This window comes from Lichenostomus cassidix, chromosome 5, assembly GCF_008360975.1.
Source record: "Lichenostomus cassidix isolate B80296 chromosome 5, HeHo_3.0, whole genome shotgun sequence".
NCBI lineage: Eukaryota > Metazoa > Chordata > Aves > Passeriformes > Meliphagidae > Lichenostomus > Lichenostomus cassidix.
In genome coordinates, this window is record NC_139486.1 from 25,040,153 (window position 1) to 25,057,214 (window position 17,062).

General features: G+C 40.9%; 1 protein-coding gene across 1 annotated transcript; it reads right to left on the reverse strand.

Moving 5' to 3' along the window:
• Window positions 1-238: 238 nt before the first annotated feature.
• Window positions 239-16,515, reverse strand: FAM177A1 (family with sequence similarity 177 member A1). The gene is made up of 5 exons (XM_085061889.1): window positions 16,333-16,515; window positions 12,162-12,338; window positions 5,074-5,140; window positions 3,285-3,382; window positions 239-2,469 (listed from the first exon to the last, which is right to left on the reverse strand). The coding sequence occupies exons 1-5, from the start codon at window positions 16,399-16,401 to the stop codon at window positions 2,257-2,259; spliced, it is 624 nt and encodes a 207-aa protein (XP_084918015.1). The 5' UTR covers window positions 16,402-16,515; the 3' UTR covers window positions 239-2,256.
• Between the last annotated feature and the right edge of the window lie 547 nt (window positions 16,516-17,062).

Consider the following 17,062-nt stretch of genomic DNA (forward strand, 5'->3'; position numbering starts at 1 on the left):
CAGGAAGTGTCTGCAATTCTGCATTATTTATTAGTTTGAGGTAGTGCTGAACACAGAGTACTACATGAGAGTCTAAGGAAGGGGTGAGGGTAAAATGATATTTTGAATTCTGGTGCTTGAATATTCAACCAGGATGTGTGACTTAGTAAAGATGAAAACAGTAAACAGGCACATGCACCTGTATACAGGCATGAAGATTCAAAGACCACACAGTTTTAAAGGAAAATCCATAGCCAACTTCCAGTTCAAAAATTATATTAAATATAAAATAACCAATTAATGCATTTACAGAAAAATTAAACCAATATGAAAGTAATCACTTTCATACAGTTTGCAAAAAAGGATTAAGTTAAGGCACAGTGAGTAATACAGTATTTTGTACAAAGAAGGCAGTGAGAGCATTTTTTACACAACAAATACTAGGGAAAAAACACCTGTCATTAATTTACTGGAAGAAAAGCAAACTATCTTTTAGCTGTCAAGGTATTACTCAAGCTATGTGAGGTTTTCTTTCTTTGATGCTATAAGAATTCCCAACAAGCTGGCTTTCTGTGTATTCCCTAGGTGTTGAGCCAAGCTCTCCCTTGCAGATGTTCATGGCTAAGGAGGGATTTTTCACTGTGGTTAGCCCACTCTGTCTTGAAATTCAGAAAAGGCAAAGAATGGAGTATCAAAACAGATGCAATAGTGTTGATGATGAATCCTCCTCCTCCTCAGATATTCTGTAGTGCTGGAGTGCTACAGAAGGATGAGAGGAAGAGTTTGTGCTGTACAGGACACTAGTTCAGTACAGTTGTCTAAAATATGTAATTCCAGAAACTAAGAGCCATGTTACCTGGCCTGTGGTGTTATACCAGGCAGTGGGAGCAAGGCCAGGGACACATCCTAATGCTCAACAACCCAATTTTGCTGAAGACTATTTTTAATTTTTTTTTTTTTATCTCAAGGACAGAAGTAATGTTTTACATGGTAACTAGTGAAGGTTCTCTGGTCCTTTACCTACAACAATTGTCCACAGAAAATGACTGGGGCAATGACATCTGATTGCAGTTGCAAAGTAAACCATTCACCTTTTACAAGCTACAGGTATACCAGTCATTGCAGTCAAATCACCTCAACTGGTATTTGCTGTGGAGCTACCTGCACTTCACTTAGACAAAAACAAAATTATTGTTGCTGCAAGTGCAGTATCATGACACATTATATTTATTTAAGAGATGGAAAGAGTCATAAGTTAGGTTTTGTTGTTTCTAATTACTTCAGTATTCTGTACTAACACGGTGAAAACCATCTGCAATGGCACATCCCTTACTGGTAATTCAACATTAAACACATAGTTTGTTTAGGTAACTCAAGTACACAGACTTGGGTAATAGATGTTCAAAAAAGTTCACAGTTCTAGAATGGTACTACATAGAGTGTCCAGTGCACTTCATATAATTTAGCAAGAATTTAGTTTCTTGTCTTTCCCAGGATCATTGAGAGCATGGTCCTTTCCCATGATCATTCAAGCACATGGGTGTCTTAGTTCTTGGGCTTGGAGTGAGAATATCATACACCAGTGTTCGTTCTGTACTTTGCTACAGCACTGAATGGAGCAGCTGAGCACTTAGGCTCCAAGAGTGCTGGTACTTGTTAGTAAGTACTTAAGGGTGCTTATAGCCTCCTGGAAAGTTGGGGGCTTTTTCATAAAAGAAAGAAAGAAAGAAGAATCAGTGGACCTTTAAAACTAATTAACATTAAATCTAACATTTTTCTCTTGTGTTAACAACAGAAAAAGAATACATGCATACAACAGTAACAATAAATAGGGGAAATAAGACTATTGTAATGACTTGAGTTACAGGATGTTAATTCCTATTAATCTATTCATAGAGAGCCTAGTTGCAAACAATGTGCAAATATCATTTTTAGAAATAGGACACAGTACTGCCTCTGCAATCCACAGGTGTTAGAGACACAGCAATTCAACGAGAAGACATTTCTACTTCCTTTACACACAAATTAGCTCACACATTCAATTTTAGACCAAATGTTTGTAGTGCAATTTTCATTTTAACTGAAGTGCCAATTTGGCAGAATGTCTCAGCCTTTATTAGGAAGACAGACTGAACAGACATCGCCTAGCTCTCTCCTGATCAATAAGAATGGTAGGAGTTGTATTTCACTGAACAAGTATAATCCTATTTTTCCTGTTTATAGGCAGATTGTGACACCTGACAGTTCTTATTTCCTACATGATACACAGCTTTACACTTAAGGAGGGATAGGAACTACATCTTGTTTATTTTCCACAGTGGGTAGGCAATCTCCCTCACTTTCAAAGTTCACATTCACGAATGAAGAGCATGCTGTTGCTTCAGGCTGCTCTGTCTGGACAGGAGCTTCAGCCTGTGGCTTGTTCTGCTGTTCCTGATGCTGTCTTTCTGCTTCTTCTGACATCCTGTTCTCCTGTTCCTCCTCTTCCTCCTAAAAAGCGATAACCAGATTCCTATGCTACTATTTACTATTTACCACTTAGATTAACTTGAAGTCTTTCCATAAGAGCATACCAGTTGCTATTACAAGGCAAAGACATTTGTTCCACTAGAAAGCAGTCACTAGTTGATCCTAAGATGAGGTATATTCCAGAACTCCCATTATGGAAGAAAAATTGCAAAAAAGGGAAGTATTAAACACAGAAAAAAGACATATATCTAGATAAGCAGTTTTAATAAATAGTAATAGTGACAGGTCTACCTCCTCTAAAGCTTCTTCAGCTCTCAATAAAAAAGTAATAAAGGTTTAAATGTGTTTTCCATCTCTTCTAAATGAAGATTATTAAGGGTTTGGGTTTTTTGTCTAAAGCACTGGATACCTGTAAGTCTTGTCCAGTTATGCTTTAGGACAAATGGCAATTTGTTCAATTTACCCTTGACACTGCATTGAAGAAATTTTAGAGTCGGAAAGTGTACTGCTAGCAGCCACCTCTTCACAGTGTTCAGCAGCTGTCCATTCAACTTCCTCACAGTGTTGACTTGAAAATGTATTGTACAAGAGAAACAAACAGAGCAGAGGTCAGGACCCACCTGGTTCTAAGACTCGTGAGCTGGAGAGAAAAGGCTGATGGATAAGCAAGTGTTAATCATGCATCAAATGAAAACTGAAGGCAAGCTGAAACTGGGGGCCTAAAACTTCATTTTAATGCTAGGATACTTTTTTTTTTTTTTTTTTTTTTTTTAAGAATACCAGGGAAGACAAGTGGGGAGAAAAAGAGTGCAAGAACCCTATTCTCACATACATACCTCTCTCTTCATTCTGTAATACTCATCAATGGCATATTGGTATTTCGGTGTGCTTATTCCCAGGACAGATGCAATCTTTTCCCCCAGGAAATCACACACTAAAAAATGATAGGTTTATATATGATTAGCATCTAGAAGAAAATTCTTAAACAGTTTTATTATAAAAATTCTCACCATTTTTCCTGAATGGTTTTCTGTAGTCTTACTTCACTCGCAAAATAAAACAAAAATCTGTGAGGTTAATCTACTTATATGTAATTATTAGCTGAATATAATAATAATTGTTCTTTAGGATAAAGAACAAAAGGAGAAGAACATGGAATTCAATGAAAATATATATGGTGCTGGTGTTTGAATTCTGTTAGTTTCCGCTTTGGATCCAAGTTTGTTTTGCCAAGTTTGTCAGTTAAAGGGTAAGCCTTGAGCTGAACTTTAACTGAAAATTAAGGTTAGACAAGAGTACAAGGGTACCAACTGTACTGGCAGTTCAGTCTAGTGTTACTAGCAAACTAGACAGTATTGATATAACCATACTTCAAGTCAGTTTTAACAACGTTCTGTGTTGCATACTAAAGGATTAATAAAATGTTTATGTTTCAGCTGTCTCAGTTATCAAGCTGTAGGCTACAGTCAGTGCTACTTTGCTAAAACAGATAGGGCACAGTCAAAAGTATGGATCAGGGGGAGCTTGTGTCAGCCAGTTTCTTTACCATGGTGATGGCTACAGCACTGGTTACTGAGCAAACACAAGCAAAAAGACCAATATTCTGCACTTCAAGTTGTAAATCTGCCCCCAAGATGCAAATGAGTTAGTCATCTTCAGGGGAAAAAAAGTCAGAAGTTAGCAATTGACTGCTTCAATGAACATTCATAATAATTCATTTTAAAGATATCCTGGCATCCCAAGCATTGGGCAAAAGACCAGTTCAAATTACAAATGTAAGAGCCAAAACTGAAGTGCCAAGAGGAAAGGACTGATCTTCAAATTCATAAAAGACTTCTGAAAAAAAGAAAGCAGATCTGCCTTTGCATATGAAGAACAGATGCGTCAAGGAATATAATTACACCATACATTAAAGTGTTTCTGAAAATAAGGATAGGTTAACTAATACAACAGACTGCCAAAAAAATTAAAAATATTCAAATTACAACAGAAACTCCATAATATTTGTCAAGAAAAAAAAACCAATTAAGACACTTTACACCTTGGAAAGAACACAGACTATCACAAGCATTTTTAAAACTTGGCAACATTTTAAGAGGTCTACAAGTCAAATAAATTTCTGTGCAGTGAGTTAAAAACCCTTGACAATAGCCTTGTTTATTTTTGTAACCTCAGAAGTTCATTGTATAGCACACAAACAGATGTGTTCTTGGGTTAATTTCTAGTTGTCTTCAGAAAAACTGTCAGTTTAGTTACACCAGCCAGCATTCTATTCAGATAACATCACACAAAATGGTTCCATAAAAAATCTAATACAAAGCCAATACATTCTGCTGCCAACACCAGCCTATCTCCATATGAAGAAAAAGGGGAAAAAGTGTTAATCAAAAGGGTATTTTCTGTTCATTCTTCCATCAAGAGTCATTGATTGAAAGTAAAAAAAAAATAAAAAAAATTAAAGTGCCTCAGGCAAGAGAGTACATCTCTACAGATTAAATACAGTTCAATTCATACTTTTGAAAAAACAGCAAGTAGAGCCCAAAGATGATTTACAGTCTGTCAGTGTGACTTTGTGACTTTTAATATTCCTCTTCTGGTTTCCCCAAGAATTAAATAAAGCAATACCTGATAAGGTTGATGTGGCAACTCGCAGCATGTGAAACCACAAGTAGGGTCCCCATGTGAGCGTTGTCTGCAGGAACAAGAGTAGCATGAATACACACAGCTGTATGTTCATGGCACAAAACAACACATGCAAAACCTCAAATGGCTTGAGAAGAAAGATCTGCAACGTCTCCTACAATGTTTTCCAGCTACTACAATGTTTTTGCTTTAAACTAAGTGTAGATCAGACAAATTAAGCAAAGCATCACTGTAAGATAACCGTGGGTTACCTCTGGGAAAATTCTTTCACTGCTTTTTGTTTCACACTCCCAGACTTGGGAAATAACAAGCATCTATTCAATCCCTGAGCAGAAAAAGCTTTCCACAACATTTTTAATTCCATCAGGCCAAGAGAAGTGAGGTAACAAAGTAGTCCCTCATTACAGTAATGAATTAACTGCAAAAGACTGTTTAAAATCAAACCAAACCTTCAAACCTCTGAGGAAGAGGCTGCTTTCAAACATTTCCAACCAGACAGGAATTATTCCTTGAAATTGCATCTGAGAAACAAAACCAGGAGCCCCAAGGGAGGGGGAGAGTTACTGCAGCTCTGAGAGAGCGATGGAGAGGCTGCCAAGCAAAGCACCTGAGGTGATGTGAACCACGAGGAACACAAGATTAATAAATAAAACAGAGCTCAAGTGGGGTCACCTCAAGCACTTGCATGGAAGTGAGAAAGTCTCTCTGCAGAGCCTGCACACCGAGCACACAACATGGGACATAAACATGAGGAATTAGAGATCTGTGTGCAGCTGCAGAGATAGGAGCTCGTCAGGATCCCAGGGATGTGGTGAATGGACTGAGGGCTGCAATGGAGGGATACAGACCCTTTAGGAAAGGCTGGCCATGAAGACAGAGAAGCAGAATGGCTCTTTGCATGACTGTGGTGCATTCACAGTCACAGCAAAAATACTGCAGCCTCCAGACAAACGGATATACATAGATATAGATAGATATAGATATATAGATATAGATATAGATATAGATATAGATATATGTTGGATTTATAACTAAATTAAATTAATTATAAAATAATGGGCATGCACAGGCTATACTTATCATCAAGGGAAGAGACTATCTGTTTAAAAAAACAAACAAAACCATGTAATAAAAAGGAAAAGGGGAAAAGCAGATTCCAAGCCAATGGAAAAAACTGTAGGCTTTCACTGTTGTGAAAAGGCAAACTCAACTTTCATTATGAACTAAAACATGTTTATAGTTAACAGGCTGTTGTATTCAGGAGAGCTTTTTGTTACATATTTCCCCCCAGAAAAGATCTCTGTGGAAGTACTTTTCTTCTGGAAAGTAGCAATTAAAACTGTCAGCTTTTATTAAGTAAAACATCAGCTCTACTCAGTTACATAGGTATTTGTAACTTGCTGCTAAGAATGATTTGGTACTTTTTTCTATTATCTTATTTAATAGATATCTGTACAGGAACAACCAATATCATTGTAAATAATACAGCTACAGAAATAGTTGGTATAGCCTCAGTATGCATGTACACAAGTTACCAGACTTTGGAGCTTTCCAACCATAGTCTCTACAAATCAGTGCAGCAAGATATTGCCTGTCAAGCCAGAAACTCAAGTTGGGCAGGCTGACAAAAAGCCAGATGCTATATATTTTTGGCAGTGGACATGGAAAATGTCCTGCCAAGGTAAAAGTGTAAGCAAAACCAGCTGCTATCCTGCTCACACAAAAGCACCTCCAGCTCATTGATTATGTGCTCAGTTGGCAGACAGGCTAACGAGGAGTTTGTTCAGTTGAAGAAGTCAAAAAAAGTGCTGAAAAAGCTTGTTGCCACAGGTGCAAATAATGGCCCTGACAGGGCTCTGTACAATCCTTCATGATGAGGTGACAGGGTTAAAAAGCATTCACACAGGGTGCAGGACAAACAAGGGCCTGCTGTGTGCTGTAAGAAAGAAGCTACAAGAGCCCTGTAACATGTAAGAGTGAAAAGACAAGCTGAACTTCAATGTGACAGAAGTAACTCAGACCCAGAACATTCCACAACGTTTACAGTACCACAAACCATCCGGGAACATCTGAGGCTCAGCAGACACAGAGCTTCTATTTCTACTCTTCCCCCACCACAGTTAAAAATCAGTTTGGCACATTAGGAGCACTTCTAAGTTCAGCTGCACAGGAACCTCTACTTTCTCACAAAGACTTTTCTGACTACAGACACTTCCTCATCCCTGACAAGCAAGGCTTTGCCAGATCCCTCAATTTAAAAAGGAACTTTCTTTCCAGTGTCTCCAAAGACAATATAAAATCACGAGAGAGGCTACTTCACAGAAATTCAACAAGAGAAAGGAGATGGCTTGGAGAGTAAACCACCAGGAACATTCAGGAACAAGAGAATGTATCCAAGGAATCACCTTCTTTTTCAACACATTCCCCCTTTATCTCCTCAGGGTAAATTTGGGTGCCTTCCCAGAGCACCTCAGAGATGGAAGCAGAAACGGCAAATTTGAGGCAAGAACTGGTACAGGGGAAACCAGAACTGTTCAAGTGACACGAACAGGGCTGTTAAGCAATGACTCAGGACAAATTAATCAAACTAATCCTTGTCTGTGAAGTAGCTTTAATGCACTAAGCTGGAAACTGGAAAACCATACCCAAGTCAGGTCGTACAGACCCACAGAACTACATACCCAGATACTGTATGTCAGCTTCCTTTGACCAGCCAGAGGAGCCTTAATGTTCAGTCTTTAATCAACTCAAGGACACAGCAATACTGTATTTCTTGACTGGAAACAAGGGACAGTATGAAACACAGTACACTGGTTTATTGTATTTCTCCTGCCATCAGTCTCTTTAGTATGTGTTTGTCCAATGCTTAATTATATTATTCAGCTATCCTGACTTTATTTTGTTGTTAAAATGGCAAACAAAATGGTTTTGACAACTGATTTTTAAATTTAAAAAATCTTAATGTACAATTTGAATTTAAATAGAAATGAACACAATGGGTTCAACCATTGATAAAACCAAGTGGCTTCCGGTTCAATAACAGAACATGATTTTGTTTCCCAGCATGGGGCTGCCAAAGGGAGCACACATGTTCCCTTGAATTCCTGAGTGCACCATGTTCCTAAACAATCCACATGTTTATTTGGTTTTGGCACATTTCAGCCCTAATAACACTTGAACTTTCCAAAGTGTGTAGGGTTTCTTTTTTGTCAGAGAGAATGGAAAAGTGAGAAAAATAGTAATTTCCTGATTTAAGAAAAACAAAATCCTGTATTTAATAGTTAATACATACCACCAAATAGATACTTTTCCATTTTTTTACCATGCCAAGATACATTTTAAATTAGTTTAATCATTGACTGTTCATTGCTATAATAGGCTCTTTAGTGTATGCACCATGTAAAACTGTGTCACCTAAGACAAGCCAGTGAAAACAAGACCAGAACATACATACCATCCTCCACCAAGAGCTTCTACCATATTAAAAGTAGCTATTACTTGGTCAGTGACTGTTTTTCTCCTCCATCCCCAAATTCTTAAAAGAAAATCAGAGTTTGATGGTCCTCAAGAGAGGGCTTTTTGCTATTTGAAATTAAGGCCTTTTTAACTACAAGGTACTGAGATAATCTTCCTGCAAGGATGTGTTTCAATCTTACTCAGCATTGATGGTTAATAAAATTAAATCTCTCCTGGAGCTTTGCTGCAGGTATGTTCTCGTGATGAATTCTAAGGTTATCACACCAACAGTCATGTTGCTTAGAGTTCCTCTGTGAAGACTTACATTCCACCTTCTGTCTACTCATCGAATAGGTGAATACAGCATAGAGTTTACTCCAAGTGTCCCTCCAGGAATAACAGAAGCATTTTCTTAATTAATACAAAATAGAGTTTTGGTGGACAAAAGCAAAAGAAAATTTACATATAAAGTGCAAACACCAACATTTTAGGACAGAAGACTCAAAAATAAAATGTTTATGCTATTAAAGTATTTCAATTTCAGTGTGAGAACATTCAGATAATACTGAATGCTATAATCTAAAAAAGAAGAATATCCTGTGTTCTGGATTCAAAAATACAAAACATAATAGAACGGACACCCCAGTCCAACAATGTTAATGAACTGAGTGCTGACCTACATAAGGACCAGAAGCTGTTTCAAAGAAAATTTAAAACCCAGTTCTTTTTGAGAATATGTTTTGAGTAATAGGAATCCACCAAACCAAGCGCTCTCCTTGTGGTATTACCAGGCTATCTACATACTACTTTGCTTAGTAAGAAAGACATTGTCTTGCCTGCTTAGCTCTAAAACACAATTAAACCAAGGTACTTATTGAAGACATTTCTTTACAACACAGCAAAATACTCCCTTCCCTTAAACTCACTCAAAAGCTGCCAGGATGCTAACACCAGCAGAGCTTTGAAATTCAAAGTTTCTATTAAAAATATTAAATGTGCTTTTTCTAAAAATAAACTGGTCCAGAAACAGCTGTTACTTGCAACATGTTTTTTGGTATCCCAACTGAGATAACAAGTTTTAGACATGCTGGTCTCAGCAAACAGGCTATTTAATTGCTTTTATAGAAATCCTACAATAAAAACATTTTTAAAGCAGCTGTTGGCTAAAACATCAAAGCTCAGCTTGGACTAACATTTCTTCAATTGTCTGGCTCAGCTGGGATACACGAAGCATGCAGGAGATAAAGAAAACCTCACTTACTGGCAACCCCTGCTCTAATCAAGTTCATTCTGTCCAAGGTAAAAAGCAATATATAATAAGGCATAGTGTACTACACAATAAACTATTCTGGTTTGGGGGGTCCTTTTATTAAAAAGTGCATTCAAAATTAAGGATTTATTAAACTATAAAAGGAGAATAACGCAGTCTTAACTCCACCATACAGTATACTTTTTGGTATTCAGAAATAAAATCTGTATTAGGTAAGGAGGGGAACAATGATGCAGCATTCCTGGCTGTTGTGCACACTTGAGGGCTCTTTAGTTAAGTGTCCATTTGCACAGCAGCATGCACATCTCTGCCCTCACAACACCTACACCAAGGACCATCAGCCTTCCATCACCAGAGCACCATGGAACTCTTCTACTGTTAGGAAACGGCACCAAAAGATTACACATATCTTGTTCCCTGCTCATTTTAGTTGGGAAAAAATAACTCTGAGACACCCATGGATATCTGACATGACTGTCTAGTGGGGAACAGACCTGACTCTGAAGACATCCAAACATTACCATAACAGTCAGTTTCACAGTTCTTGCATTTCTTTGAAAAGATTCCTAAGGAGGGGAGAAAAAAACTCCTAGTACCCAGCAACACAGCTTAACATCTTACTCATTGTTTGTGACTACAACACATTTCCAACTGTGAACTTCACAGGTATTTTATACTGCTAATATCCTACCTGCTCCCAGGCTACTGTTATTTTTTGTTGTATGCAAGAACTGCCTAGCAAGAAAGAGAGCACTGCCATCACTCCACACAAGATGAGATGCAACAGCTTCACCTGTGAGTTACTAGGAACCCCAATCCCAGAAGAATTCCCATCGTCTCACTGCAGCTTAGTCCTCAACCCACCTTTTTTCTTCTTCTAGATACATTCATTTTACAGAGGGAAAGAGAGGTATTGCTTGACAGTCAAAGCAAACCTCCTATGGTTCACCACGTCTTCAGAAGAGCGTAAGCAGAAAGTCAAACTCTTTAGTCCCTTCAACAAAGCCAAGTTCTCCAGGATGAATACACATCTTAATAAAAGAGGGCCTACTACCATAAACAGAAAGCTTCAACAACAACATTTCTTAATTATGGAATCCCAAACGATGGTGCAAAAGTCATTTCAACAGCAATGTCAAGTAGAAAGCAGGGCACTGCCTTGCATGCTTGCAAAGACTCCTCTCTGAAGTGAAGCTCTACACCGGTGTCTGCCTCCAGCATGGAACCAGGCAGGACTAGCTGCTGCACGAAGCCATGACTCCTGGCTGCCTGACCACACTCCAGCACATCAGGAAGGACCCAGCCAGTTTGGGAGTGTCCACCTCAGGACACACACCCAAGCGCGGACGGGCCAGGAAGAGAGCTCTACCGGCAGGCAGGAATAGGACTGCAGACCCAATTTACTGGGGAAAGGATTGTTGTAGAAGCACAGAGAAAACAGGTGGTTGGGACACAAGTTTCTGGGATTGTCATAAAAGAAATATGAGACTGGGCATGAGGAAAGGTGAAGAGCAGGATGTGGATCCTCTTTGGGAGTGACTGCCAGGGGGTGGGGACTGGTGTTGGCACACCCAGCTGTAAGCTTTGCAATCACACTATCACTATAAAATGGTTTATCAGACAGGCCAACAAAATAAAACAGATTATGTATTTCATTTTACCTCTAAGTATAGATCCAGAATCATTGACAAAAAGGAAAATGCATTTTAGCAGCTACAATGCACACTTCTGGCTTTAATTGTTGAGACTCCACTCGAATCTGGACCAATAAATGGAAATTCCATTCATGAGTCACGCAACATCTCAACAGCTTACAAGACTGATGAACATTACCTATATGGACTAGGCAGGTCCTTTAAAATCTGGTTTTTATATATCATGAATTACACCAATTTTCCTTTATTTCTGCATCTGTTTGTTTCCCTCCTATACTCTTTTAATTATATCAAATTGTTGGTATGGTAACCTTAAATTACAAGTTTAACCCTCCACTGCCAAAAAACAGAAGGAAAAAAATGGCTCCCCTGCTATTTTTTTTTAAACAGCAGTAGAAATCAAGGAGATACTAGGCAAATATTATTAGAAAGGGAAATGCTGGAGAGGACAAACTAGAACCATGAAGAAATTAAACTCATTTCCAAATAATAAGGTTATTTCAGTTGAGGAGAATGCCAGGACAAAACTTCCCAAGAATACTTTTCACAGACTTCTGAGTCCCTTAAGACAATCAAATTATTAGAATTTATAATATTAAAGACTGTATCATATTTGTGACACAAAAAATAAAGTATAAAATAGCTACCCAGTAAACCAGAAGGAGCAACTTATCAAGTAAAATACCTACAGGATCTACAGGCGGCAACAGGTCTTTTTTCTCTTGTTCATCTTCCTCTTCATCTGTGCTATATTCTTCCATTGTTTCTCCACTAGCAAAATGAATAACCCTTCTTGGAATTTTCTTTTTCTTTCCTATGACACCCAGCTCCACATTCTCAAAGCCATTATCTTTCTTTGAATGTTCCTATAAAGGAAAAAAAAAATCATTATTTCAAGTACATGCTTCTGAAACTGGAAGGCTCCCCCTTAACAAACTTCATGAGATATTTCAAATATTTTAGATTAATTAGCATACACAGTGGACATTTGAAAGAGCTTGCCTGTAGGTAAAAGAGTGAAGCATTCTTGTTTGCAGGTGTGTAAAAACAGATCCCTTCTCTAAAAGTAACAAAGAGGTTTCTTGTAGGGCCATGTTTCATTAAATAATTTGATAAACACATACATTTTAACATTTAAAAGTATTGTTGTGTTTGGAATTAATATGTAATGAAATTAACCAAGTAGTTCATGGGCTGTAGCCATCTCTTTGCAAGTTCAGACAGACATCTCTAGCACACAAGAGAACTGAATAACTAAGCAGCTAGGCTCAAGCTTTAGAAAGATGTACCAAGGAATTTGCCCCTGTGGGCTTTCACCAGTAACCATGATTAGCACAAGGGGCAATGGTAAAAGGACAACACTGAGTTCTGTGGCTAAGAACATATAAAGTGAGAAGTACAATGTCTGGCTGTGTTCTTTCAGCTGCTGAATACTACAATGCTGTCTTTGGGTCACAAGCATTAAAAATATATACTTCTAGTTCAAAGGCCAGTCAATAAATCTTTAGGCTTATAACTCCTGCAGGCAGAGAATTTTAGTAAGGTTTTGTATTGCAGCTATTAAAACAGAGCCTTCGTCTTGGTAGCGCTTTTAGATACTACTGCATCAAATGCACAAAACTGTGCTGAAAACACTTCTGTCACGTAGAGAAGGCCACAGAGATTAGGAAATGTCAGCCACATGTTTTTAACATACCATGAAGGCTTTTAAAAATGCATGAGCTCCTGTAATTTGAAACTGTATCATAAGGGATGACATGCATGTACATGTGTGCAGAATCCAGGCTGTGTAAAATGGGCACATTCCAACTTCCAACTTCTTCCCTATGCAAGCTTAATGATCTCTACAGAGCACAGTTCTAAATTATAAATAAAACACATGTTTTATCATACAGTTGTTAGACATCCCTTAATCGCTGCAAGCACAGCATCGCCATCCCCATCTCTCATGCCACATTACACAACACAGCTTTGCAAGGCACACAGGCTTTGGCTAGCTGGGAAAGAGCCTGCATGGCAGAGAGGGGCAGCAGGGGCTGGCAGGGAGCAGAACAGCTTCCTTCATTCCGAGCACAGATTCTTCTCATGCCCACGGAGAAGAGGGAGGGAAGGTAAAGATCACATGCTGAGGTCTACAGTGTGTAGAGGGAGAGCACCCATTCATCATCCCTCCTAGCCCTGTACCACCACTTCTCAAAACTGCAAGTCATCTCAGCTTCCCCCAGCACTGCTTTAGCCACTGTGGCACATTGCAGGCATTTTCCTGGAGGAGCAGAGCAGAATCCAGCAGCAAGTTTTCAACGGGGTAATTCAGCTGAAACAGCATTGTATTTTCATGCAGAATCACATTTTCATGTAGAAAGACAAAACTGACTATCTGTGGCCCAGTGCAATCTCTCTGCCATCTATCAGTCTTGGGAACAGAGGAAAGCTAGAAATACACAAATGCTGACAACAGGGAAGCAACCTGAGCACAGGGAGCGCTCCTTGCTGCCACTATAAAAGAGGGTGCCACTCGCTGTGACTCTGTTGTGTACTTTTTAGTGCAAAAAGCACCACAGAATTGGCTTTTTATGAACATTCCACACTCCTTTATTGGTGTCGTACAATGACGCTGTTTTTATGTTTAGTCACAGTACTGAAAAGCACTCTTTCTTGCAAACACAACATCATAAATATCACTGCCATTAATAACAGCAAGCAACATAAGCCCCTCCTTGGAGCTCCTCTAAAAGCAGTCTCTTCATCTGATTTTGGCTCATTTAGTGCAAATGCTTCAAGTATTTTAACTTAGAAAAAAATGCTGGTTAATGTTTCAAGTTTAAAAAGCAGTCCTTAATTCCCTGTACACCCATCCCACACTCATACTACCTACAGTAAGTATCTCCACATAGCTGGTAGGGGTACATTTCAGAAAAATTCAGTAGTTCAAGACAGTAAGGATTCATCAAGAACAATGAATCTGGTTCCCTTAGTAATGTCGCTCAAAGTCCTACATTACAAAATAAAATAATATATACCATCTGCTGTTTTGGTTATTACCTAGTCAAAAAACCTGAATGTGGGTTAGAGTCATCACTAGCCTTTTATGTTTTACCCGCACATCAATAAAAGCCAACTCTCCCAGCTACAAGCAGAAAGTTCAGCACCAGCAAATTTTATCTTTCCAAAACTGTGGTAACAGAGATCTATTCTAGAGTTACCAGCTAGATCCACTTTACAGCTCAAATGTTACAGTATTTCCTGTTTGAGAATTTACACTTTCGATCTTCCTTTACAAATTTGATCTTCTTTTCCAATTTAGGAAGCTTTCACAAAGAATTTTCTTCCGGCTTTAGTCAGATTTCTGATCTCTTTTTTTTTCCACAGGCTCCTCCTTCTCTAACACATTATATGGTCTTGAAAGACTCAGTATTTGTTCCCCATGTCACAGAAGTATTTACTTTGGCTTCTACTCCGGCAACTATTAGACACCAAGGCCAGTCACTCTTGTGCTTTTACCACACTAGCTAAAATACACTTAAGGTACTTGGTAAACACTGTAAAGCGACTTCCCCTTTCTTTTAAATGCCCTCTTGGAATTTTCTTGGCTTTATGGCACACATACAAACCTTGCCTGTCAGGCAGTCAGGGTCTGAAACTCATGCTCCTTGTTTACCCTCTTTTACACCCACTCTATCTCATCCTCTGTCCAGAAACAGAGAGAGAGCAGGATGTCTTTTGACAGTGTTGATACAATACCCAGCACCATTTAGTCCACATATAAAATGCCAAAATAAACTACAATTAAGAATAAGGTGTGCCTGGACACCTGCAGGCAAGCTGGGAGAGCTGACACAAGTAATACTAGGTGATGCAATAACATAAAGTTTAATGAAGGAGATAAAGAAGAAAAGCAAAAAGCAATAGGGAGATCAGGCTATTCACTCTGGCATCTTGTGTCGAATGCAGGAATCCTTGTGAGAGCTTACGACCCAAAGCGCCAAAGTGTGTGATGTCCACTCTCCCTGAGAAAGGTAATTCAGGTTGCACAGATCTACTGAACTGATACTGCTAGTCACCAGAAGGCTGGTAATAGCTAATGAAAAGTATTTCTACTGTGCTACCTTGGCAGTCTTACTGATTTAATTCGTGATAATTTTTTTGGCCAGGGCTCTGAGGTGAGTTTGTTCAGGCTTGGGTGGTTTGGATATTTTTCATATTGCTTGTTTGACTTCCCACCCTTGGGTTTCAGTTGAAACTAAACAGCATGGGCCTTTTTCTGAAACAAAAGACAAGATGACAGAGCCAGAGAACGACTATAAGGAAAGACACCTTAGGAACAACAGGCCTTGGGAAAAAGGCACCATAAGCGGTGAAGGGACAGCGGAAACAGGCAGGGAGAAGGCGAGGCCGGTGCGAGGAGCAGCCGCGGCAGGACTCGCGAGCTCGCCGGGCGGCAGTGTAATTAAGAGCTGCTGTCCCTGACCATCTCCCACGCCTTCGCCAACTTGACAGCACGGAAGGAACTGGAAACCCGTCTCGCTTTAATATTTATCAGGCTCGTTTGTCAGAGCCATTGTCCGCCGACGAGCAGGAGACACCGGAGACACGCGTGCCCGCCGCGCTGACTGTAATTACAGATGGAAGGACAGACCGGCTGACAGACCGACCTCCTCTCCCGCGGCCGGGCCGCCGCACCGTGCCGCCACAGCGGGGAACCGGGGGCTCCCCCCGGCCCCGCACACCCCCGCGGGTCAGGCCGCCACCGCCACCCCCGCCCCTGCCGGACCGCCGGGCCTCGCCCCGCTCCGGAAGGGCTGCGCCCGGGCCCGGCCGCCCGCCCGGAGGGACCGGAGAGCCCCCGCCGGCCCCGCTCACCTGCTCGGGCTCCATGGCAGCGGCGGCGGGCGCGCAGTAGAGGGTGATGGCGGACAGCCCCTGTTCCATCCTCCCGCCCGCCGCGGCGCCGGGGGAGGGCGGCAGCGGGCCCGCCGCGGCCCGGGGAGGCGAGAGCGGCCGGGCGGCGCCGCCTGTCACCCCGCCCGTCACACCGCCTGCCGGGGCGGTGCTCGCGGCCCGCCGGGCCGGCCGTGCACCGGAGCCGGGAGCCCCCGCCAGGGGCTGGTGCATTTCGCACCCCGCGCTCGGTCGTTGGGCTTCTCTCCGCAGCCCGGCGTTAAGCGGAGCCGGGCTGCCAGGCACAGCCATACCGCCACACAGGCGGCAGGGTACCCTCACTGCACTGAGGGAAAAGCACATTCTGGGACAACGCACACATCATGCCAAAATGGTGTGAAACCCGGCAAAATAATCTTTTAAGAGGAACATGGAGTTTCCTCCACAGTAGTTAGGGGTCTTGCTCGCCCAGGACCCCCTTGCTCAGCCTTCCAGGACTGGGTGTTGGTTCAGGCAGCTCAGCCCTTTGTGAAGAACGAGCAAGAAAGAAATGCACACCAAGGATGACCTGGCTCCTCGGCTGCGGCTGGATGAGAAAATGACATGCATGCCCCGGAGGGGGAGAAGTGTGTGCCAGCTAAGAGGTTTGCTCAGCTGCTCCTGGGGAGAGCTGGGAGTCCTGCTGCCCCCAGGGAGTGGCGAGGCCTCCGTG